At 40.5% G+C, this 25076-nt stretch overlaps 1 protein-coding gene across 12 annotated transcripts in view; it reads left to right on the forward strand.

The window, feature by feature from the left end:
• The window catches only part of CACNB2 (calcium voltage-gated channel auxiliary subunit beta 2), a 403546-nt gene that overhangs the window by 259319 nt on the left and 119151 nt on the right, over positions 1 to 25076 (forward strand). For 10 of the 12 annotated variants that reach the window (XM_001141982.8, XM_003312467.7, XM_054660799.2 and 7 more), the window contains one exon: positions 1898 to 2017. In XM_001141982.8, coding sequence (XP_001141982.2) covers positions 1898 to 2017 — 120 coding nt within the window. Of the gene's footprint in view, positions 1 to 21; positions 1076 to 1897; positions 2018 to 25076 lie in introns of those variants that run through there. The other 2 variants (XM_016962732.4, XM_009458033.5) reach the window with 2 other exon arrangements.

The raw sequence follows: 25076 nt of genomic DNA on the forward strand, positions 1-25076 counted from the left end.
CTGTTTATGCCAGTGGCTTTATTTCAAATGGTAGTTTCTCAGTTGGAGAAGCAGTTCGAAGTCATTTTGAGCTCCGTTAAACTCAACGCTTTATAAAGCTGTGATTACTTTCATGTCCTAATTAAATGGCCACGTCACTCTCTCGCATCTTGTTTGGAAAGTCACAAGCAATAAAGAACTGTGTTATATTATGACTGATGAGCATTATTTGATTTTTGCTATGCAATATTGCATATGATATTTACTACCTGTGAACCTCCTTGTGGCATAGGACACACTTAGTGGAGCAGGTAATGGAAAGGGATTATTAAAGGAAACGATCTCATGCTTTGTTTTTGAGAGAAGGTTTCATCTGAAACAGAAACAGACACACATACCACGAGCCCGATTACTATAGAACCGAAGAGACCTTTCCAGCTGTTTACACTTCGGATGTAAAATGGCAATTTGACATAGACTAACAGTGTGATGTGAGCATCTGCGTAAAAAGGCGACATATGGAGCATGCCCAGTGTGGGAGTGCGTCCTCCTCCCTCCGCCTCCCCCCTCCCCCTCGAGATCTCCAAAGATAAGGCTTGAACTTTGCACTTGCAAATGTCACTGCATACGTTTTTGCACTAGTTTTTTTTTTTCTGCGATTCTTTTACAACTAATTTCCTTTAACAATTTGAGCGTAGGGAAGAGAATGTTTAGGGTTATGAGATGCATTAAGTTTAGAACGAGTTGATGCTCGGCTTTTGAATGTACTTGTCTTCTTTATTTTTAAAGCAATATAAAGCACTCGAGTGTGTGTTTTCAGCCCCTCCTGGAATGGGAAAATAAGAATCTCCCTGGATGGGAGTCCTCTGGGGCAGGGAGTGAAAGCCCCGGAGGCAGAAAGGGACGGAGAACAGGGGCTTGCCCAGAGCATGGATAGGAAAGGAGCTGGGGTTCTCCGGGGCTCAGCGCGCACTGAGAACCTGTGCCCGGGGCTGCAGCTGCGGACGATAAAGGCGCTGTCTGGCTCATGAAGGCCACCTGGATCAGGCTTCTGAAAAGAGCCAAGGGAGGAAGGCTGAAGAATTCTGATATCTGTGTAAGCGCAAGGGCTTTCGTTTGGGGGGAGAGGTTATTTTGTCTCTGCTTTTCTGTTGTTGCAGTGAGTGCAGGTAGAGAGGGTGGTTTGATTTGGTTAATCGGATCATGATTGCAGGAGAGGGAAGCTACGGAGATTCCTCTCATTTTTTGAGCTCCTTTTCCTAGGTTGTGATTAATTGCCAGATGAGCTATCCCAGGCAGGTGTTTTCTGTAGACGGCTTTTTATTAAATCTAGGTAAAGGCATTTTAAAATGTGTTGCTGGAAGATGGAGTGGAGTTAGCTGCTAGTGTCTTACAGTTTTATCAGAGAAAATAACAGGTGTATAAAAAGGTAAACAAGGATTTTTCAGATTAAAGTGGGAATCATGTCATGGTAGTGACATTTTGGAGAGTTCAAGTTTATAACTCAGACTTTCTTTCATGCTTTTGTTAAGCTTAATGTCCTCCTAGTTTCAAATACCTGCTTTAGCATGTAGATTGTTCTTGAAGCTATCCTTGAAACCCATCGTTGTCCTTCAGTTCTGCACTGCACCATGAAGCTGTTTAATTATAAAACCAACTTGTTCTGGCTTCCAGGAAGGATATTTTTTGGAACATAAAGCTTGGGAAGGAATGGCAACTCAGTAGACACAACTATTCTATTGAATGTCTGCAAACCAGAGCATGGTTTTCTAGATAGGTTGCTGCAAAATGAATTATTTTCTCCTCTTTTCAGGAAAGTATAGAACAATCCGGGAAGCTAACTGCTGTGTGGATGAGACTTTTCCAATGCAAACATCATAGACTGAATCTACTTTAAAATGTACATTTTCCTCTCCAGGGTTCGGCAGACTCCTACACTAGCCGTCCATCCGATTCCGATGTATCTCTGGAGGAGGACCGGGAGGCAGTGCGCAGAGAAGCGGAGCGGCAGGCCCAGGCACAGTTGGAAAAAGCAAAGGTAAAATCGTTTCCTCCCTGCCAAGATCTTTGCAAGTTGTGCTGTGCCCCTGATAGACCACCTGTGGGAGTTTCCCCTAAAGGTTGTTTGATCTATTAGAGAATTTCATTGCCTGGTTTTAGAAAGGTACAAAAAATGGAGCCTAGTTTCTGCCCTTGGTAGAAAAAGGAAGTGTGGTATATAAGACTGGTCTTCTATGTTGTTTTATAATCCAAGCAACTCTTTTCTGTGGGTGGATGGCTTATTTGGACACATACAAAAGGATCCTTGAATTTGCCAAGAGGAAAAACTGCACCTAATATCAACATGTTTTACTTCATTTCCACAGTAAACTATATCTCTGTTAAGAAAAAAAAAAAACTGACTTCAAGCTATTGTTTATTTTCTTAGACTTGAACAGTTTTTCCCCTGAATTTTACTTCATAGGTGTTTTATGTTAGTATCCTGTATTTTCAAAATGGATTACATTATGCTTTTCCAAAAGCAACAGAGGATTTTATTGATTTTTAAAAGTTTCTTCTCCGAGAACATGTTCTTCTCCATTCCATCTTAATAAAGTGTGTATATATGGAGGGGAGACTGCAAAGCAGCTATGAAATAGATAGTTACAGGATTCATCTCAGGCCTGTCTCATTTCAGTCATTGCAGTGATTTGAATTCTTTCTCCCATGCTGTCCTTGGAATAGTGGCTATTTCTAAAGCATAGATTGTTCGAGTTGAAGGTGGCTTGGTTTGTGGGATACTCAGTCACTTCTCAATGAACCTATTTTAACATGGTTGTTGATTTTCCTTTGAAAAACTTGTTTTGAAAAAGGCTAAGTGCCTTGTTGATCATGCTAGAAATACCAGGATAGCATTTCTACTGGCTGCCTCATCTCTGAGATGAGTAAAATCTATGTGTGTTGCTATGGGAATTGTGGTTAGGAGATTCTGGTTTGAATGCATGGACAGCCCTTATGTAATACATTATTCATGACCTCTAGTGCGGCTGCCATCATAGTCTACTGAGGAACTGCCAGGAGACCTTGACTTCTAAAAAGCAGTACTTTTGTATATCAGAATGATGTTCTTACCTCGCCTGGTAGGGAAATTTTCTCCAGGACTGACAGTCTTCTCTGAAAGGCAGTTCATAAATAGCAGATGCAGGGAGGGTTTTGTGATGGTGGAAACCGATAAAACTGGACGTGGCCCAGTTGCCATCAATGAATCTGCTCTACCAATGTTAGCCACATAGAACATTGTGAAGTTGAAATTAAATAATGAAGAACATTAAATAATGTATGACAGTCTGCATTGTAGTTAATATAGGTTGCAGCTGAGAGTCTGAATTCTATATTCTATATTTTGCATTGTGTGTAAAGAAGAGTACAAAAAAACTACAATTTGTATTCCGAAAATAAGATTGTTCTATTTGCGGCTAATTTATTCATGTAAGTTTCACATACCAAAATTGAACAGTTTCTCGGGCTCATATCCCATCATGATACAGCCCAATAGACTGTAGGTTTGGTTTTCAATTGTTATGTAATTGGGGCATTTTTGTTCATGACTCTGTGGCTGTGTCATGAGTTAGATGACATTGCTGCAAAGAACTTTTAAAGTATCTTTTAACCAAGCATGGATCGAAATGTTGCTCCTAAATCAAACCAGGGTCATGTTACTTGTCCTACAGCCTAAAAAGTTGATAGTTAGAAACGATGTAGAAGATAAAAGAAAATGAAGAGACTTTAAAACAAAGGCAAAATAATTGAAAAACTATTTCCTATGTTTAAGGCAAGATAGTTTAATGGGTGAGATGGGAATGGTTAATGGGTACCCAAAAAAAAAAAAAATAGAAAGAATGAATAAAACCTATTTGATAGCACAATAGGGTGACTAAAGTCAATAATAACTTAATTGTATATTTTTAAATAACTTAAAGAATATAACTGGACTGTTCGTAGCTCACAGGATAAATGCTTGAGGGGATAGATGCCCCATTCTCCAGGGTATGCTTATTTCATATTGCATGCCTGTATCAAACCATCCCATGTACCTCATAAATATACACATCTATGTACCCATAAAAATTTTTTAAAAATAGTTTATTTATATTTTTTCTTTAAAATTAGGTCAATATTTTAAACCTTCGATGTATTCAAATGAGATATACTAGGGTAAGTGAGAATTTAAATATGTCTCAAAAGAAGATACAAAGATGAGGATTGAATTTTCCTTTATATTAAAATCATGGTTTGGTAAGTCTGGTTTATTAATCCCAATATCCTTGAAGAAATAATGCAAAATAGGGATTGTAGAAGGCTAGTTCCCTCTATAAATTTTTATTTTTATCTATAAAAATAACCTCATTCTTTGCCAGAATTTCATCTTGCCTTAATGAAACCTACTTCAAAATGAAGCCTTAAAGTTTAAAAACATAACAATTCATGCTATTTAACTTTAAATAGTTAAAAACACTTTGCACAGCCATTTTGGAAGAATCAGACGTTTTCTACATTTACTTTGTAACCATCGAAGCATCTCTCAAACAGAAAGACTCTACAAGTCAGTGCTTTTACTCACCTTACAGATCACATGTAATAAATAAGTCTGTGCAGATGACGTTAGCAGTGCTTTCAGATCCTAGTCCTGTATAAATACAAACACATTATCCACTAATTGCCTAATAATACCTCTGTGAAATAACGTGATTAGCAAGAAGTGAGACTAGAGATACTGTCTTTTAAAATTTAAGTGACCTACAAAAGGTTATATAACGAAGTACTCTGTGCTGTCAATAAACCTATTACTCTCCACTACCACTTTGTTAGGGCTTTTCTTAACCACTAAACTGCAGTGAACAGATTAGATGTTAATTTTGAGGCCAATAAATACCAACTGACATGGTATTGTTTTTTAACGTGGTGTTTTCTGGTTCCAAATGTGTGTTTTGATGTTGTACAGTTATGGCATACTTTGCAAATCCTGGTCATTTCAGTTTGTGCTATCTGATATTACCTTAAAGACAAGTAATATATGAATGTAATTTATTCCCACGTTGATCTTCTCTTTGAAAACAACTTTATTGAGATATAATTCACCCATTTAAAGTGTATAATTCAGTGGTTTTTAGTATGTTCAGAGGTGTACAACCATCACTATAATCAGTTTTAGAGCATTCTTATTGCCCTATAAAGAAATTCCAAGCCTGTTATCAGTCACTCTCCATTCTCCCCAACCATCTCCCTGTCCCCAGGCCTAGAACCACTATTCAACTTTTGTTTCTACAGGTTTGTCTATTCTGTATATTGCATATAAATGAAATCTTACGATAGGTGATCTTTTGTGACTGGCTACTTTTGGACATCTGGGTTGTTTTCACCATTTAGGTATTGTGCATAATGCTGTTACGAACATTCCTGTATATATTTTTTTGTGTGTGGGCGTATGTTTTCATTTCACATATGTATGTACTTTGGAGTGAAATTGCTGGGTCACATGATCATCTCTTTTTAATTGAAATAATGATTTTCTTCTTTTCTCCTTTGATCCTCAAAAACGATGCCTTCTGCCCTATATACAGGGACTCTGAGTTGGGAAATCTGGATGTAGAAGGAGTTGAAGCAGTGATAAGATAGACTCAGCCAGGCACAATGGCTCATGCCTGTAATCCCAGCAATTTGGGAGGCCGAGGCGGGTGGATCACCTGAGGTCAGGAGTTTGAGACCAGCTTGGGCAACATGGTGAAACGCTGTCTCTACTAAAAATATAAAAATTAGCTGGGTTTGGTGGTGTATGCCTGTAATCCCAGCTACTTGGGAGGCTGAGGCAGGAGAATCACTTGACGCTGGGAGGGAAAGGTTGCAGTGAGCTGAGATCTCTTGCTCTCACTTGGGCAACAGAGCAAGACTCTGTCAAAAACAAACAAACAAACAAACAAACAAAAAGATGGACTCAATGTGATCTTCTTAGCCGAATAGAATAACTTTCAATCTTGAGTCCATTGTTCTTTTATCATCGAATATCTACTATATTAAAGAAAATGTTAGGCCCGGTTGGTGAATAGGAGAGACTGCAAGGCCGGAGCCACAAAGAAGAAATTGGCAGGTCTTTTGCCTGCGAGAAGCTTCCATTGTTTGTTTTGGGAGAAAGTTGTGGTCATAAAAGGTGGAATACAATAGGTTGTGGGGAAGGGAGGGATAGAGAGGTCTGTGAGCACCCAGGTTTAGACTGCATCCTACTGGCAGGAAGAGAAAATCCTTCTTGGAGGAGGTAGTGGCTTAAAAGTAGACCTCACAGCAGGGGTTCGTATTCTGTTAGGAACCAGGCTACACAGCAGGAGGTGAACAGCAGCAGCCAGACAGGAAGCTTCATCTATATTTACAGCCACTCCCCACTGCTCACATAACCACCTGAGCTCCGCCTCCTGTCAGATCAATGGCAGCATTAGGTTCTCATAGGAGTGCAAACCCTTTTGTGAGCTATGCATGTGAGCGATCGAGGTTGCGCACTTATGAGAGTCTAATGCCTGACCATCTGTCACTGTTTGCCATCACCCCCGGATGGGACCATCTAGTTGTAGGAAAACAAGCTCAGGGTTCCTACTGATTCTACATGATTGTAAGTTGTATAATTGTTTCATTATATACTACAATGTAATAATAACAGAAATAAAGTGCACAATCAATGTAATGTGCTTGAATCATCCCAAAACCATCCCCAAACCCCAGTCCATGGAGAAATTGTTTTCCCTGGTGTCAAAAAGGTGGAGGACTGCTGCCTTAGAGGATGGACAGGTGAAGTTTAGCTCTTGAAGTACAAAGGGGGAAGTAAAGAAGAGAGAAATGCCTCCCAGGCCCTGGAATACAGTGTATGCGATGGTCAGTGTACGTAAAGGCTGCGCAGCAAGAAAACATAGACCCTTCCAGAGAAAGGTTAGTTTCTTGAGAAAATGTCTTTATTCTACCTTCACAAATTAGCTGGTTATAGTATTCAGAATGCAAAATGTTTTTCTGCAGATTTGTGAAGGTTTACTTCATGGTCTTCTAAAGTCCAGCCCTGCTGTTCTGTCTTTTTTTTTTTTTTTTTTTTTTTTTTTTTTTTTTTTTTTTGTGAGACAGGGCCTCCCTCTGTCGCCCAGGCTGGAGTGCAGTGGTGCCACCTCAGCTCAGTGCAACTCCACCTCCCGGGTTGAAGCGATTCTCACACCTCAGCCTTCTGAGTAGCTGGCATTACAGGCACGCACCACCACACCCAGATAATTTTTGTATTTTTAGTAGAGACAGGGTTTCTCCGTGTTTTCCAGGCTGGTCTCAAATTCCTGTCCTCAAGTGATCCATCCGCCTCGGTCTCCCAGAGTGCTAGGCTTACAGATGTGGCCCACCATGCCCAGCCTGTTCTGTCTTTAAGTTTTTGATTTTTGTTTTTTTAAAATTCTCTAATATTTTGAGAACTGATCTTCCTTTGGTATTTTGACATTTTGACATGACATGCCTTGGTGTGCACCTTTTTGTTTATTTATTGTACTTGGCTTCTCATGCATTCATTGTGAAGGGCTGATCAGTTCAGTTCTGGAAACTGCCCCTTTTTTTGGAATAATTTCTTCCCCTATATTGTCTTCTTTTTACTGGCTCTCTGGTTTGTGAGATATTTGATTTGAGCCTCTGTGTAATCATTTTTCTCACTTTTTCTCCATCTTTTTGTTGTACCTGAATTTTTCTCAACTTCTAACCCATCTGCTCAAATTATATTTGTCAAAATGTCTAATTTCCAAGAGCATTCTTCTTTTCTTCATTTATAGCTTCTTGTTTTTATTCCATAGCCATAATATTTTCTCTTATGTCTCTAAAGATACTAATTTTTTTGAAGTTACCTGTGCTGTCAGTGTTTTTTAAGCTTCTTTAATATTTGACGTTACTTTTTACATAATGGAGACTTTTTTTCAAATGTTTGATTTCTAATGACTATATTTATTATTTCATATATTTGAAGTGAAAATAAAGTGTAAGAAGCAGCAAAAGCATGCAACTTCATGAAGATTATGAAGTGGAAGCACCTATTGTAGAGGGTTAAAACTGAGTTATCCTGTAGGAAGTGCGAGGACTACCTACACAAAGATCATCAGAGGTGAAATTATTGACTGCCTTTTGGAATTTATACATCAACAAGAAGTTTTCAAATGAACTTAAGGAAACATTCACTATCCCTGACTTTTTTTTTTTTTTTTTTTTGAGATGGAGTCTTGTTCTGTCACCCAGGCTGGAGTGCAGTGGTATGATCTCAGCCCACTGCAGCCTCTTCCTCCCGGGGTCAAGCAATTCTCCTGCCTCAGCCTCCCGAGTAGCTGGGACTACAGGTGTGCACCACTGCGCCCAGCTGATTTTTGTATTTTTAATAGAGACAGGGTTTCACCATGTTGGCCAGGCTGGTCTTGAACTCCTGACCTCAAGTGATCTGCCCACCTTGGACTCTTGAAGTGCTGGGATTACAAGCATGAGCCACTGTGCCTGGCCATACCCCAAACTTCTTAGCTAGGGAGTATAGGTGAGAAGACATGAGAAGATGTTGAAAATCTCTTACAAACACATAGGTTTACAAAACACAAGCCTAAAACCAAGATGCTCAGGCAGTGCTGAAATTTGCTCTTGGGAGGAAATCCCAGTTTCATGATGCTTGAAAACATTCTTTCTCTTGCTGGATCACGTGTCATCAGACAGAGAAGGGCCAAAATTGTAGTGTAAAAGGTTCTTTAGGGATGAGATTATGGATGCAAATTTTTTCTTCAAGGGAAGAGTATTTTTTCTTACTACTAGTTTTCTTCAGGTTTGTTTATTATTATTTTTTTAGACAAGGTCTCACTCTGTTGCTGAGGCTGGAGTTGCAGTGGCATGATTACTGCTTACTTCATCCTCGAGCTCCTGGGCTCAACTGATCCTCCCACCTCAGCCTCCAGAATAGCTGGGACCGCAGGCATGCGCCACCATGCCTCGCTAACATTTTTTAAAATTTTTTTGTAATCTCAGCACTTTGGGAGGCCAAGGCAGATGGATCACCTGAGGTCAGGAGTTCGAGGCCAGCCTGGCCAACATGGTGAAACCCGTTTCTACTAAAAATACAAAAAAAATAGCTGGGTGTGGTGTTGTGCATCTGTAATCCCAGCTATCCCAGAGGCTGAAGCAGGAGAATCACTTGAACCCGGAGGCGGAGGTTACAGTGAGCCGAGGTCGTGCCATTGCACTCCAGCCTGGGCAACAAGAGGGAAACTCTGTCTCCAGGAAAAAAAAAAAAAAAGTAGAGACAAAGTCTCCTTATGTTGCCCAGCCTGGTCTTGAACTCCTGGGCTCAAGTAATCCTCCTGCCTCAACCTCCCAAACTGCTAGGATTACAGGTATGAACCACTGTGCCCTGGAGTTTATTCATTCAGTTTTGACCTGTCAAACTTCTCTACTTCCAACAAGTTCAGCTTATCACTTATCTTGACTAAAAGAAAGCCTGAAGGCTTGAAGTTTCGGGAAAGGCCATCCGCTGGGCTGAGACTCTGTCTGACTCTGGACAAGGTTTAATTTTTGATCATCTATTCATAATTAAGAGGAAGACATTGTAAAGCTGATTGGAAGCTCTAAATGCAGTGGCAAAGCTTCTTGACAGGTCGTCTTGTATAGGGTAATTGGGGAGGAACTGAAGAACTGGTAGGAGTGGGCACCATTATCTTTTAATCTGGCCAGTGCCCCAGAGAGGACTCCCCCAGTCTCCTGTCTAGCTCTATTGGACCGCTCACAGGCTTTTGGCAGTTGTCCAAGAAAAGGTGGCTAGAGTTTCATCACTTAGGATGGAGATCTTATAATTATTTAATCCTCCTATGTTCAGTATGTCACTCGCCTTTACTCTCAGCTATCCTTCTGATTGTCTGAAATCTCCTGGTCATCCTCTCCAGAGAATAAACCTTTGGTCTTCTGGAAGTGAGGGGAGAGAGAAAGTGGATTCTGGTAAGTCCAATGTCCAGTCAGTGCTGTTTTCAGCCCCAGCCATACTTCATCCTTCAGAGGTGCCTGTTACCTCCAGTTCCTCCTCCTTGCCAGGGCCCTGCAGCTGCAATCAGCTTTCTACTCCTTAGCCGTCCTGCCCGCCTCTTGCAGGTACTCTCATTCTAACACTTGCTACTCTGCTAGTTAATTACTGCTTGTTCATTGTGTTCTATATTCTATGTTTCCACATACTCTCATCTGGTTTCCTGTTCTTAGTATTTGTGGGTTTATACTTCTTCTAAAAACATATTTTCAGGAGGAAGCATTAGTTCAGTTGACCATGTTTTGTTCCCAGTAGTTTTCAGTAAACATACTACAAAAAAGAAAAAATATTTCTCATCTTGCCTTAGTTCATAAATGCCTTACAGATTGAGAGAATTCCCCTAACTAGCCTTTGAAAAAGAAAGAAGAAACATGAACATCTTTACGTCCCATCAGCCTGAAGATAGTTTTTTTATTTCAAAAAAATATTAAACATGTTTTAAAAATATGTCTTATTGTGAACATTATGTGGGAGGTAGAGAAATATACACATATGTCTATAATGCGTATGTTCTTAAACCTACAAGATATTCTCTGGAGAATCCAGAGAATAGGTGGCAGGTGTGAAACTAGAGGGCTACTTATGGGGGGAAAAAATGTGTTGGCTGGGCGCGGTGGCTCATGCCTGTAATCCCAGCACTTTGGGAGGCCAAGGCAGGTGGATCACAAGGTCAGGAGTTCGAGACCAGCCTGGCCAGCATGGTGAAACCCCATCTCTACTAAAAATACAAAAATTAGCTAGGCATGGTTGTGGGCACCTGTAATCCCAACTACTCTGGAGACTGAGGCAAGAGAAGCACTGGAACCCAGGAGGCAGAGGTTGCAGTGAGCTGAGATCACGCCACTGCACTCCAGCCTGGGCGACAGAGCAAGACTCCATTTAAAAAAAATAAAAAAGAAAGATAAAAATCCAGCAGCGATACCTTATGAAAAACGCAAGCACAAAATATGTCACACATTTTTATGAAAATATTTTAGGCTGAAATTATTTTCACAATGTACATTTTCATGCTTCTTGCTTTAAAAAATTGTCAACTCTTTGCTTATAAGCACGTACCTTTCAAGTATAGTTAGAAAACTGGCTGAATATGTCTAATTTCTAGCTGCATGCGTTTGTTTATTGTTCAAATACGCATTAGCTTAGATTGCGTTTTTCTACCTGTGATAAATAAAAAGAGTGCAGAAGCCCGCTGGACCTCTGTTAGGCTTCTCTTCCCTGTTGACATATACTTATGACTGGGTAGGTAACAATCACACACATTGGTACTGTCATTCTTCCACTCACCTCTAATGTTAATTGATGATATTAATAATGACAACAGTAATAGCACTTAATGCCCAATCACTGCTCATTACAGACAATTTGAAAGATATAAAAGGAAAAGGCAAAATTTATGTCTTTGAGCATTTTTTTTTTTTTTTTTTTGAGATGGAACCTCGCTCTGTTGCCCAGGCTGGAGTGTAGTGCCACCATCTTGGCTCACTGCAGCCTCTGCCTCCTGGGTTCAAGCAATTCTCCTGCCTCAGCCTCCGGAGTAGCTGGGATTGCAGGCACCTGCCACCATGTGGGCTAATTTTTGTATTTTAAGTAGAGATGGGGTTTTACCATGTTGGCCAGGCTGTTCTCGAACTCCTGACCTCAAGTGATCTGCCTGCCTCGGCCTCCCAAAGTGCTGGAATTACAGGCATCAGCCACTGTGCCCAGCCTCTTTAAGCATGTTGAAATATATTTGAGCAGTCATGACCTTACAATACATACAGCACTGATGACTACACTATCAGCAAAATCCTTACTCTCGAAGTTCTTGCTGCAAAACAAACAGATCTCAGCCTAGTGGCATTAAGTCACCATTTTATTTAGGTTACACTTCTCTGCCACACATCCTTGGCCAGCTTTCTGGTTAGTTGGTGACCAGGTGACCTGGGATGGCTTGTCACATGTGTCTGGAGGCTGATAGCTGTCAGCATGTGTATCTGGTTCTCTTCCATATGGTTGTTTATCCTCCAACAGGCTGGCTAGGGTTCGCATGCTGGTCCCAGGGCTGCTTCATGAGAGAGCAAGCTCCAAGGGGGTGATAATCATATCTCTACTTATGTCATGTTTGCTAATGTCCCATTGGCCAAAGCAAGTCACCGGGCTAAGCCTGGAGTCAAATGGGAATTACCAAGGGTGTGGATTCAGGTGGGATATGTTGCAACCACTTTCTGCAAACAACCTGCCACATTCATCTTTTTTCTTCCTTACCCCTTTGGAAGAAGAAATATCTGCATGCCTTGTGAAATAAACAACGCTGTCCTCCCTTCTGTCCTATTTTTTTCCCTTCTTTCTACTGCCAACCTTATCACCCCAGGCTTTATTCTCCTGCTTCAATTTCTTCCCTACTTACTCTTTAACACCATGAAACTGATTTCTGTCTCCATCTCTTTACTGAGGGTCTCTAGTGACTTCCTAATCACACAGCCACTGACCTTTTATTAAACCTCCCCTTGACATCTCTGCAAACTTCAATTTGTTTTTCTTCTCTGCTAAGTCACTTTTGTCTTGCAGGTGCTGGTACACACAAAGTCTACTTCTACTACCACTCTGGTGGTTCCTGTTCAGTCTCTTCTGTTTCGACTTTTAGTTCCCTCACCTGAAATGTGGAAGTCCATTCAACCAAATGCTCAGGCCTTGGCCTCCTGATGTTTGTTGCTTTAGGCATGTCATTGGTTTCCAGACTGAGCTCTGTAGAGCCCCAAGAGATCCATGGATTCTTCTGGAGTCACTGCAGAGGCTTAGGGATGCCCAGCAGGCTGTGGTCTGTGCATTGTACCCAGGATTCAGCCAGAACAATGCTACCTTCACATGTTTTATTTTATTGTGTTGTATTTTTATTTTTTATTTTTTGAGATGGAGTTTTACTCTTATTACCCAGGCTAGATTGCAGTGGCACGATCTCAGCTGACTGCAACTTCTGCCTCCCGGGTTCAAGTCATTCTCCTGCCTCAGCCTTCCAAGTAGCTGGGATTACAGGCACATGCCATCACACCCAGGTAATTTTTTGTATTTTTAGTAGAGATGGGGCTTCACCCTGTTGACCAGGCTGGTCTCGAACTCCTGACCTCAGGTGATCCACCCACCTCAACCTCCCAAAGTGCTGGGATTACGGGCATGAGCCACTGTGCCCAGCCACACATATTTTATGTATTGGGACCTTTATGTGCATTTTCCTTTGAATGAAGAGTTTCACCTCAGGAGCGAGCTTTAAACCACTGCCATCTTCCCTTTTATTCTCTCATACTTCTCCAGGCTTCAGCCGTCACTTATAGTTAGTGTCTTTGGTCTTCGCCGCTCTCCCTAGTGCTTGGATCTCGGGTCCTCTTTTTGGATCTCTGTCGGTTCTGCCACCCACTTAAAATTGAGCTCCCAGTCTTTTCCTTTAAACCCTTTCTTCTCTGCATTTTCCATTTCCATTCTCATTACCTCCATCCTTCCAAATCTGAAACCTTCGTCGAAGGGTCAACAAATCTTTTCCTGGGAATTATCAGAAGGGAAATATTGCAGGGGCAGGGGTCATGCATTCTCTATGCAACTACTTAGAAACCTGGATTTGGATTCCATCTCTGCCATGGAATGGCTGCCTGACTTTTTGATAAATTACAGGTGAAGCTAAATTTTGCCATTTGTAAAAGGACACTAACCTCTGTTTGACAGGATTCCAGTGATAATTGAATAAGCTGTTACATATAAAGCACAAGGTTCCTGGACCAGTCTTTCCCTACTCTAGCCCTTGTGATGGGCACAGGCAACTGGGACACACAGCACCTGCCATGGAGCAGTTCAGGGTGTTGTGAGGAATCTGAATGGAAAGTGATCAAACAAGTGTCTTTGCCTCCTCTGTAGTTATGTGCAGTCTTACACTATTTTACGTGGTCACTATCAGCTTAGTTGTTTGTCACTTGTTGGTGACTGCTGTAAGGTAGATTTGAGATGTCCAGGGACTGCAGACCTGCCTGGGATATGACTGGCATTGACACACTTGCTTGATCTCACAGCAGTTGCCATGGCAGGTCAGGTTGCTTCCCCATCCATCCCAGGGACGAAGGCATGGGCCTTGCCTCCTGTACTCTAACTTTGAGATGTGCTTTCTGCCTCTTAGTCACATGGGTGCAGATCTCTGCCTGAGTTATCAAGAGCAATTGAACTCTCTCTTGTTCCTCTCACAGGCTCTTTTCTGAGTAACACCAAGTATTTGGGAACAAAATTACACATTGCTGTTTATTTATGGTTATATTTATCTTGGCAATCGACCTGTTAAGCTAGTTTTAACTTTCTTATGGGTAACAGTCACATGTTTTAAAAGGAACCTGATGGTTCCAGAATCCTTGTTACTACTACCTTTTTTTTTTTTTTTTTTTTTTTTTCTTTTTTTTTTTTTTTTTTTTTTGGAGACAGAATCTCTGTCACCCAGGCTGGAGCGCAGTGGCACAGTCTCGGCTCACTGCAACCTCTGACTCCCGAGTTCAAGCAATTCTCCTGCCTCAGCCTCCCAAGTTGCTAGGATTACAGGTGTGCACCACCACAGCCTGCTAATTTTTGTATTTTTAGCAAAAATGGGGTTTCACCAGGTTGGCCAGGCTGCTCTCATAGACTTCTGGCTATTTTAAAACCATAAATAGATTAAGGAAGGATTATTATAAATTGCAGTTCAAGCTTATTTTTTTTATCTTAGAGCACTATAACTGAATGTCTTTGTTGTATCATTGTAAACAGAGCTATAAATATGCAATTCTTCCCTCCCTTTTTCTCCACCAGATGTTAACAGGGAACGACATGAAGACTTTTACACAGAGCTTAAAACAGTCAACCCTCTCTGTTCTTACAAGTTTTTGCCCCATCAATGGCTAAATAAAAGATGTTGAAAACTGTGGAAAAAAGTAGAATGTATTTAATTAGCAAACATTTGATGAGTGGTATCATGCTATCGAGTTGGAATTTAAGGAAGGGAAATTGAAGATATGTTAGATGTGGTGGTTTCTTCCTCAAGAAGCTCATGGTCTAATGGTCATGCTAAAAATGTGTATCACTGAGTAATGTGGTAGCTATCGGACTTAAAGCACTGTAGGCTTGGCATGGTGGCTCATGCCTGTAATCTCAGCACTTTGAGAGGCTGAGGTGGGAGGATAGCTTTAGGCCAGAAGTTTGAGATCAGCTTGGGCAACACAGTGAGACCTCATCTCTACAAAAAATAAGCAAAAATAGGTATGGTGGTACATGCCTGTAGTTCCAGCTACTCAGAAGGCTGAGGCAGGAGGATTACTTGAGCCTAGGAGTTAGAAGCCACAATAAGCTATAACTGCACCAATATACTCCAGCCTGCATGACACAGAAAGACCTTGTCTCTTAAAAAAAAAAAAAGAAAGAAAAGAAAAGAAAAAAAAAGCATTATGAGCCAAATGGCAAATGCGTGGACCCCAACACTGCTGGAGAAGGAAGTGCTGATGACCAGAGAAGGGCACTTTAAATTATATAAGCCCCCACTCTTAGTGACTGACCCTCTGGAGGCAGAGCCTACGTTAACCAGCAATGTGATTCTCTCTAAGGTTAGCAAGATTGCTAACTATGGGGTCCAACAAAGCCTGTCATTTTAGATTATTTTCATTTTAAATCTCAATTCGCAATTTACTTAATGGCCCAAGAATTTTTTCATCCTCATAACCATTCGTAAGTGTACAATTGTATGAAGTATTTTACACTGTTGTGCCACAGATCCCTAGAATCTTTTCATCTTGCAAATCTGAAACTCTATATCATCTGAACAATTCCTTATCACCCTGCCCTGCTGCAGCCCCAGACAACTACCATGCCACAATATTTTTTTTTATTTGCTCAAATTTATGGGGTAGCTAAGACATTTTTTACAGGTATATAATGCATAATGATCAAGTCAGGGGACTCAGAGTGTCCGTCACCCAAGTACAGCAGTTTTGTTGAGTATAGTCATCCTACTCTGCTGTCAAACGCTGAATTGATTCCTTCCATCTTACTGTATGTTTGTACCCTTTAACCCACCTCTCTTCCTCCTCCCTGCACCCTCCACTCACCCTTTTCAGTCTGTTATTTTTCCACTCTTTATCTCCATGTGTTCAATATTTGTCCCTTTGTGACTGGCTTATCTCAGCATGATATCCTCAAGATTCATCTATGTTGTCCCATGTGACAGAATTTCCTTCTTTTTCAAGGCTGAGTAATATTCCATTACATGTATAGATGACATTTCTTTATCCATTTATCTGTCAATGGATATTTGGGCTGCTTCCACCTCTTGGCTACTGTGAATAATGCTATAAAGTTTTGTTTGCTTCTTTGTTTTTTGAGACAAAGTCTCACTCTGTCACCCAGGCTGGAGTGCATTGGCACGATCTCAGCCCACTGCAACCACCACCTCCTGGGTTCAAAGGATTCTCCTGCCTCAGCCTCCTGAGTAGCTGGGACTACAGGTGTGCGCCATCATGGCCAGCTAATTTTTTTTAGTAGAGACAGGGTTTTGCCATATTGGCCAGAGTGGTCTTGAACCCCTGACCTCAGGTGATCCACCAGCCACAGCCTCCCGAAGTTTTCTTTAAATCTTCAACTTTTTTTCAATGAGCCTGTCAAGGTGGACTGTCAGCAAGCAGGAGCTATAGCGTATGTTTCACAGCGGCTCAGTGTTTAACTTCCCGTTGTATTGTTTTGCTTGGTCTTTAACAAGTACTAAGTAGGGAAGGGGAAGCAGATATAGTTACTCCATTTTATGGATGAGCAAACTGATGGTGGATACTGAAGGATCTTGCCCAAGCTCACTGAGCTCATAAGTGGCAGAATTAGGGCAAGGACCCAGGCTTCTGCCTCATTTTTTTTTTTAATGTTCTTTCACCTCATCAAGGAGCTGCTTTTAGAAAGACACAGGCTTATGAAAGCAGAAAGTGCATTAAAAAAAAAAAGACACCAGCTGAGAATGCATTAATGTTTCCTCTTTGTTTCATGCTCTAGAGAGATTAAGGAAATAAAAGCTTTTTTTTTCTCTTTAACTATAAAAGCAAAAATAAAGCAGGGCAGCTATTAAGATGATTTTAAAAGTATAAACATCATCGTGCAATTTTTTTTGCTGTTGAGTCTGGATAGAGTTTACAAGCAAAAAACTCACCTTTTGTCCTGCTTTTTAAAGTTTAGTTTATTGTCATTACACCATTGATGTGAAACAAGTCAATTTTTACCCTTCAACATTATTTAAACAAAAATCTTTAGCTAAAAATTCTTTTCTTTTCTTTTTTTTTTTTTTGAGACGAAGTTTCACTGTTGTTGTTCAGGCTGGAGGGCAGTGGCGCGATCTCGGCTCACTGCATCCTCTGCCTCCCGGGTTCAAGCGATTCTGCCTCAGCCTCCCTAGTAGCTGGGATTACGGGCACACACCACCACACCCGGCTAATTTTTGTATTTTTAGTAGAGACAGGTTTCACCATGTTGGCCAGGCTGCTCTCAAACTCCTGACCTCAAGTGATCCACCTGCCTTGGCCTCCCGAAGTGGAGATAAAAATTCTTGAATTTAATATGTTGTTAGTTAAAGGAAGACCTTCCAGGATGTCTGTGTATATCCTTTTCATGGTTAAATGGAGATACAAATGGAACGTACTTAATACTATTTGAATATGCCTTTTCCTGTAGAGAAATGGAAAAATAATCAAATATCTAGGAAATAGATTGTATGAAGAATGCTGAAGAAACAAAATTTAAATAGAGCAAGGAAGAGAAAATTGAAGTTACAATGAAACGATTTAAAAAAAGATTTTATTAAGTGTTGCCTATTCGTAAGGGGAAAAAAAACAAAAGGAAAAAAACTAAAAATTACAGCAGCCAAAAATATAAAGTTAGATGTAACAATTGACTAGAGAAAGATGAAGACCAGTTATAAAGGAAGATTAGGAGACTGCTGTAGTGCAGGAGTGCAGGGTTGTGGTTTTTTTGTTTGTTTATTTGTTTGTTTTTGAGATGGAGTTTCGCTCTGTCGCCAGGCTGGAGTGCAGTGGCGCCCTCTTGGCTCACTGCAACCTCTGCCTCCCATGTTCAGGCGATTCTCCTGCCTCATCCTCCCGAGGAGTTGGGACTACAGGCACACGCCACTATGCTCAGCTAATTTTTGTATTTTTAGTAGCAATGGGGTTTCACGATATTAGCCAGGATGGTCTCGATCTCTTGACCTCGTGATCCACCCGCCTTACTAAACTCCGTTTTTAAGGAAGGAAAATGAATCGCACAATCTGCTGTCAGTTGTTTATTCTGATTTCCTACTAAAAATTATTTCAGTTGATATTTGCAGGATTAACACGTGTTAAAGCAAACTAAATATGGCCTGAGAAGGCCTCCTTACTTCTACATTTGAGTCCTCGTGGATGAACTGTAATCTAGCTTCATAGGCAGATAAGATTGAAAACTGTAAAACTTGGAAGTGTGTGCCTGTAACAGTAACTGAGTCTTGGCCAATCCCAGCGGCCGTACTTCAACCACTCACAGACTGCTAAGTGTTCAAACTGTGTTCAAATAAGACAAACGCCAATATGTAGCCAGTCCAGCTATTTCTGTACCTCACTGCCGATTTCTGTATGTCACTTCCCTTTTTTTTGGTCTATAAATGTGTTCTGACCACAGGGCATCAGGGCGTCAGTTCTTGAATATTTGACACCAGTATCATGGTCTCATCCTGCCCTCCCTAGACTGGACAGGAAGTGAATTCAACAGGAAGTAGGCAAAAATGTACAGTCTAATCTTCTCGTCTTTGGCTTTCTCGTTTCATTCCCTGGATTTTTAAACAACCAACTATCCCTTTGTCTTCTTAGAGGAACTGTAGTCATCCCTGAATGAAATATTTATTGGATCAGTTGCAAGCTTACATTTGAGTCAACCTACATTCCTTACAGTTGAGGGTTAAGTTACAAGATCCTTTATGAGGCAACCCAGTGACACGCATCCCCAGGCAGAATTAAAGGAGATCTTTGGCTGTGACAATCTAAAGCTCTTTGGCTATGACAGAACAAGGAAGGTTACCGTGGTTGAACTAGATGGGAAGAACTACTTGCTTCTCCGCTGAGCGTACTGTGACTTGCTTAATTCTATGAGTTTAAGTAGCCTGAGGACTCAATAGGTCACATAACGGATATGCAAAATGGAGTATAGAAACACTTTAATAAGTAAAAATCTCCAGGTGCTGTATTCAGCATACTTGCATGGATCCCTGACACTGTGGTGTATGTTAGGCTAAGACATAGAAAATGCAATAGTAACTGTATTATAATGTACACAACCATTCTCTTCAACTCTTTACTTTAAAATGAGAGAGAGAGAAGGTGACACGGAGCCCTAGTCACACAGCTATGATTGGACTAAGGTTATGAACTAGTGTCCATTTTACCACATGGTCCATCTACTGAATTGGAGTTTCAGGGGTGGTAGTTGAGTCAGGACCCTCTTATTCAAATGATCAAAAGTCCAATAAAGGTGTACCTGGAAAAGGGGTCTTGTCCGGACCCCAAGAGCGGGTTCTTGAATGTCACATGGGAAAGAATTCAGGGAAAGTCACAGAATATATTTAAAACAATTTATTAGCAACTGCTGTATTACAGAGTAGAGCATCCTCAGAAAGAAAGGGGAGGAATGTCCCTATCTTAAATAGAATGCTGGCTTATATGGGTTATTAAGGTTAAGAATAGTGAACTTCATTACAAAAGCTTGTGATCAGCTGTGACAGGCTATTAGTATTGTTATTTTCCTATGTTAATATTGATTTCAGCAAGAATTTAGGAATGTACTACTATCTCTAAAGCAAAACTTCTTATTAAACTAAGAATGTTTTTTCTGTTTAAAATATCAGGACATTTCTATAAGTTCTAGGTTTTTATTTAGTTAGTTAGCATCATTAACTCGTTCCCTCAACTGTAAGTATCTTATGACCAGGCGTGCCCAACCCCCTGGGAATGTAACCCAGCCAGTTTGGCCTTATCTGGCCTTTGTTCAAGATGGAGTCACTCTGGTTAGGATGCCTGTGACCAAAGGACATAGCCAAAACTTGAATGTTGCATCTCAGCCTGATACACTGATGAATGTATACTCCAGCATTAATCTTTTGTTATGAAACCAAGATCTATTCTTTAAGTAGAAGTCTGTGTATTAGTCTGGGTTCTCCAGATAAACGGACCTAATAGGAGATAAACACACACACACACACACACACACACACACACACACACACACACACACACACACACACACAGAGAGAAGTATATGGAGATTTATTATAAGAAATTGGTGCACATGATTATGGAAGCTAAGAAATCCCATGATCTGATCTGCCAACTGTAAGTGGGGACCCAGGAAGGCTGATGGTATAATTCCAGCTCCAAGAGCAGAGAAAAGATCGATGGATGTCTCACCACAAGCAGGCAGGCAGAAAGAAAAATGAGTGAATTCCTCCTTCTTCTACCTTGTATTCTATTCAAGCCCCCAACAGATTGGATCAAGCTCATCCACATTGGAGAAGGCAGTCAACTTACTCAGTCCACCAATTCAAATGCTAATCTCACCCCAAACACCCTCACAGACACACCCAGAAATATTGTTTAAATTTGCACCCTGTGGTGCAATCAAGTTGACCATAAAATTAGCCATCACAGTCAGCTAATTGAAGTTACTACTCTACTTATATGACTATCTTCAGTCTAGAATTTAGTTAAACATTCGAGTTGGACCATTATCTGTAGGAATTTGGGTTCCAGGAAATACAAGAAGAACTGAAAAGAATTTTTTTAAAAAATTTAAACCATAGTCATGTTTATGCCTGAAAATAATACTTTAATTTTTTTCCTAAATATTCTAGAAATTAAAGTTTACCAAACATGAACCATTTGTTATTAATATTATACTTTTGATGAATGACTTGATAAAATACAAAAGAAGGAAATGTATTTTTAAGAGAGGAATTTGAATAATTTTTCCCCTAAAAATTCATATGTATGTAAAATATCTTCATCTTAGTAAAGGTCTATTAGCCCTTGTTAAGTCTGGCCCAAGAAAAACTATCAATTCAAGTTAGAAAAACAGGTACTCAATAATCTTAGCCCTTGACATTTTTCTTTAAATTTCTCTGAAATACATATTTTTTTTGTTTCCTTGGCTGAAAAATCTTCATTGTAATATTACCAGTGTGGTTTTTTTTGTTTTTTTTGTTTTTTGTTTTTTGTTTTCTAAGACCGAATTTCACTCTTGTTGCCCAGGCTGGAGTACAATGATGCAATCTTGGCCCCCCGCAACCTCTGCCTCCCAATTTCAAGTGATTCTCCGGCCTTAGCCTCCCGAGTAGCTGGGATTACAGGAATGCACCACCACACCCAGCTAATTTTTTGTATTTTTTAGTAGAGACAGAGTTTCTCCATGTCGGTCAGGCTGGTCTCAAACTCCCGACCTCAGGTGATCCACCCACCTCAGCCTCCCAAAGTTCTGGCTATACAGGCCTAAGCCACCGCGCCTGGCCCAGTATGGTATTTTTAAAAGGTTTTTTAAGTGGTTATCTTTTTCTGGCTCATGAATATCTTTGAATATATGATATGAATCTGTGAGCCTTCTCCAAAAAATAGCTTATATCTAAACAGCTTGGCTTATATTTCCAGGGTCTCCACAGGCCTCTGAAACAAACCCATATACCCTAAGGGTATACAAAGTACAAGAATTTCTTGTTAATAAGCCCAGCCTTTTTCCTTTTAGAGTGGCTGATGCTTGAAGAACTATGGAACGTTGGGGTGTATTCCTTTGCTCTCAGATACTTGCGGAGATCACCACATAAATTCTTAGAGTTCGGGGTTTAGCTACAGTGTTTAGTCTAGTGTCGAAGCAGAGGTTGGGCAAATATACACTACTCTAAATACTTTCTTGTGCTATAGCTGTTAAGCATGTTCTAGTTTAAACAGTTGTCAGTGATTAGCGATTTTGATGTTCCGTTTTAAGATTTTGTAATGGTCTAGACGAACATGAACAAAACCAAAAGACCGTTTCAAGTTCAGCAGATAGTAGGAGCTAATCTTTTCTGTGGTTTGGTTTGGTCGCCTGCCTTAGGTTGGTTTACTAGTCTGTGGCTTTCTGAGTTGCTTTATCTTGTGCTACCTTCTATCAGATACAATCTCCATATTGATTCCTGTTTATTCTTGCCTGGATGATCTATTCCATTTAGATGGCTAGAACATTCAGTAACTCTCTTGAGGGAATCCCACCTGTAGGTTACAGAAGGGTAACCTACAGATGCCCGATTGTCCTTTTTCCCTGGATTAAAAAGAAACCATTTGCCATTTTTCTGGCTTCTTAGAAAAATAAATGATATATGAAATGTTTGCAGCAGCAGAACTTTTTCCTGCCCAAAGGTTTAAGATTCCATGGACACATTTCCTGGTCTAGCATGCTATTGCTCTTTCTCATCAACTTTCCATCTCTCCTCACTTGTCACCTCCCACCCCAAATAACTTGTTAGTGTATTCCTCTTACAGCCTTTTTCACAGCATATTGGGTTATTTGTTTCTCTTGCCAAACATGTACAATTTGGCGTACCTGGGACTGAGGAATGGCCTGTTGACACTTCAAAAAAAATTTTTTTAAGATGGAGTTTCATTCTTGTCACCCAGGCTGTGGTATGAGTGCAATGGCGGATCTCAGCTCACTGTAACCTCCACCTCCCACGTTCAAGTGATTCCCCTGCTTCAGCCTCCCAAGTAGCTGCGATTATAGGCATGCGACACCACACCCAGCTAATTTTGTATTTTTAGTAGAGACGGGGTTTCACTATGTTGGTCAAGCTGGTCTCGAACTCCTGACCTCAGGTGATCCACCCACGTTGGCTTCCCAAATTGCTGTGATTACACGCGTGAGCCACTGCACCTGGCCAACACTTAAAATTTAATTTCTTTGTAGAGGCATAATAAATATGTGTGGACTGAATGAATCACATGATCTGAGTGATAGGAAGTGTGTGAATGGAATCCTAAACGTTTGGAGGTCATCATATTTTGCCATCTTTATCCTTTATCTTACCTGTTTTACCTGTTTTATGGGGTTATGTCTTGTCTCTACAATTACATGTGACCTCAGTGAGGAATCAGGATTGTCAATTATGTCTCCATTCCCAGTGTAGTGAGTGATATGTAGAATGACTTTTGGTTGCATTATGACACTCTTTAGTGAAAAGTAATGATTAAATAGTTTGGGGTGGAGATAACATGAAGAGATCTTTTTAGAAACTTTCTGTTTGGTGCAGTCGGTTACCAAGGCATGGGCCGGGGGAAGATATAGTAGGAGGTGGTCTCTGCCAGGAGAAAGAATTCCCCCTGTAGGAAGCCAAGTTCCTGACTAGCAGTTGCCAAGGCTTTCTGTGTCCTGCCATAAGCAACGGTCCCTTCAAGCCCAGTTGCTGCAAAGCTGTTCTGTTACATAAAGATGAAATTATAAATACACTGGGGTATCTTTCAAGTAAAATTAACTCCATGTATTAAAATTCACATTATATGTATTCCACAAGCAAATGTCCTGAATTCTTGGTCCATGTGAAGTTTGATTATTGCAATTTTGGGAATAATTAGGGAAGAGAATGTATAGTAACATAAAGGACTCAAGCATAAGACATACAAATGTCTAATATTCCCCCCTCCATGTGCAGACTATTGGATTTTTCCATTTGCTTTTGTAATATGGGAATACAGCTGAAGAAGAAAATGCAATGACATGACCTCATGATTACTGGAAAGAGTTTTTTCTCTTATTTACTGATAAATCTGCTATAATTTGAGATCAATATGTAATAACATTTTTCTTCAGGTGTTGACTACAAATATATCCCTATATAATACAAATTTATTGAAAATAGGATGTCATCTTGTCTTCTCAATTTTTTTTGAAAAATTAAATAATATATAAGAGTATTTATTATAGTGGGATAAAAAGAAAAAAAACTCAGGTACCCACCTCCACAATTACAGATACAGAGTGTCACTAATAGCTTTGAAAGCTTTCATGTTATCCTTCCCCAGGCTACCCTGATTCAGAGCAGAGATGCCCCGAAGTGGAGCTTAGCCCACTGAGTTCTTGGATTTGCCCAGGAAAGAATTCAAGGGCAAGCCAGAGGGAGAGGAAAACAGCTTTACTGAAGAAGTGTTACAGCTCCTCTACTGCCCCTGCAGAGCAAGGCTACCCTGTAGGCAGAGAGTAACAGCTGAGGGGAGTTTTGCAGTCGTATTTATACGCACTTTTAATTGCATGCAGATTAAGGGGCTATTCGTGCAGAAATCTCTAAGGGAGAAGTAGTAATCATTGGGTCATTGCCACGGAAAGGTGTGGTAACGCCTGGGTGTTGCCATGGCAATGGTAAATTGACATGGCACACTGGTGGGCGTGTCTGATTGAAAGCTGCTTTCCCCTGGGCCCTGTTTTAACTAGTCCTCAGTCTGGTCGGGTGTCCGAGACCCACCTCCTACCTCAACCCCCTCTATCAGAGTTTGTCATTATGCTGAATGTGGTGTTTCCCACTCCCTTCCTGTTCATTACATTATGTCTTACCACCTATATTTATTTTCTACATGACATACTGGTTAGTTTTTCTGTGTTCAAACCATTATTTAAGTAGAATAATCAAGGTGTTCTTTTGAGACTGCTTTTTTGGCTCAACATTAAATGTGTAAAATTCATTCTTGTTGATTTGTATCACCATAATTTCTTTTTACCAATGTGTGGTCTTCCAGTAGGGGATGTGGCACCATCAATCTGTTCTCTGTCCATGGGCATTTAAGGAATTGCAGATAATCCCAGTCTGGAAGCATTTATCCGTGTCTCCTGATGCATGTGTGCAAGAGTTTCTCTTGGGTATGTTAATTAGCAGTGGAATTGTAGGTTGATAAAGTATGTGTATCTTTACCTTTACTGGGCAGTTTTTAAAGTGTTTGCCTTCATTTACACTCATACTATCACGGTA

The sequence above is a fragment of the Pan troglodytes genome, chromosome 8 (genome assembly GCF_028858775.2).
Source record: "Pan troglodytes isolate AG18354 chromosome 8, NHGRI_mPanTro3-v2.0_pri, whole genome shotgun sequence".
In the NCBI taxonomy this organism is placed as follows: Eukaryota; Metazoa; Chordata; class Mammalia; order Primates; family Hominidae; genus Pan; species Pan troglodytes.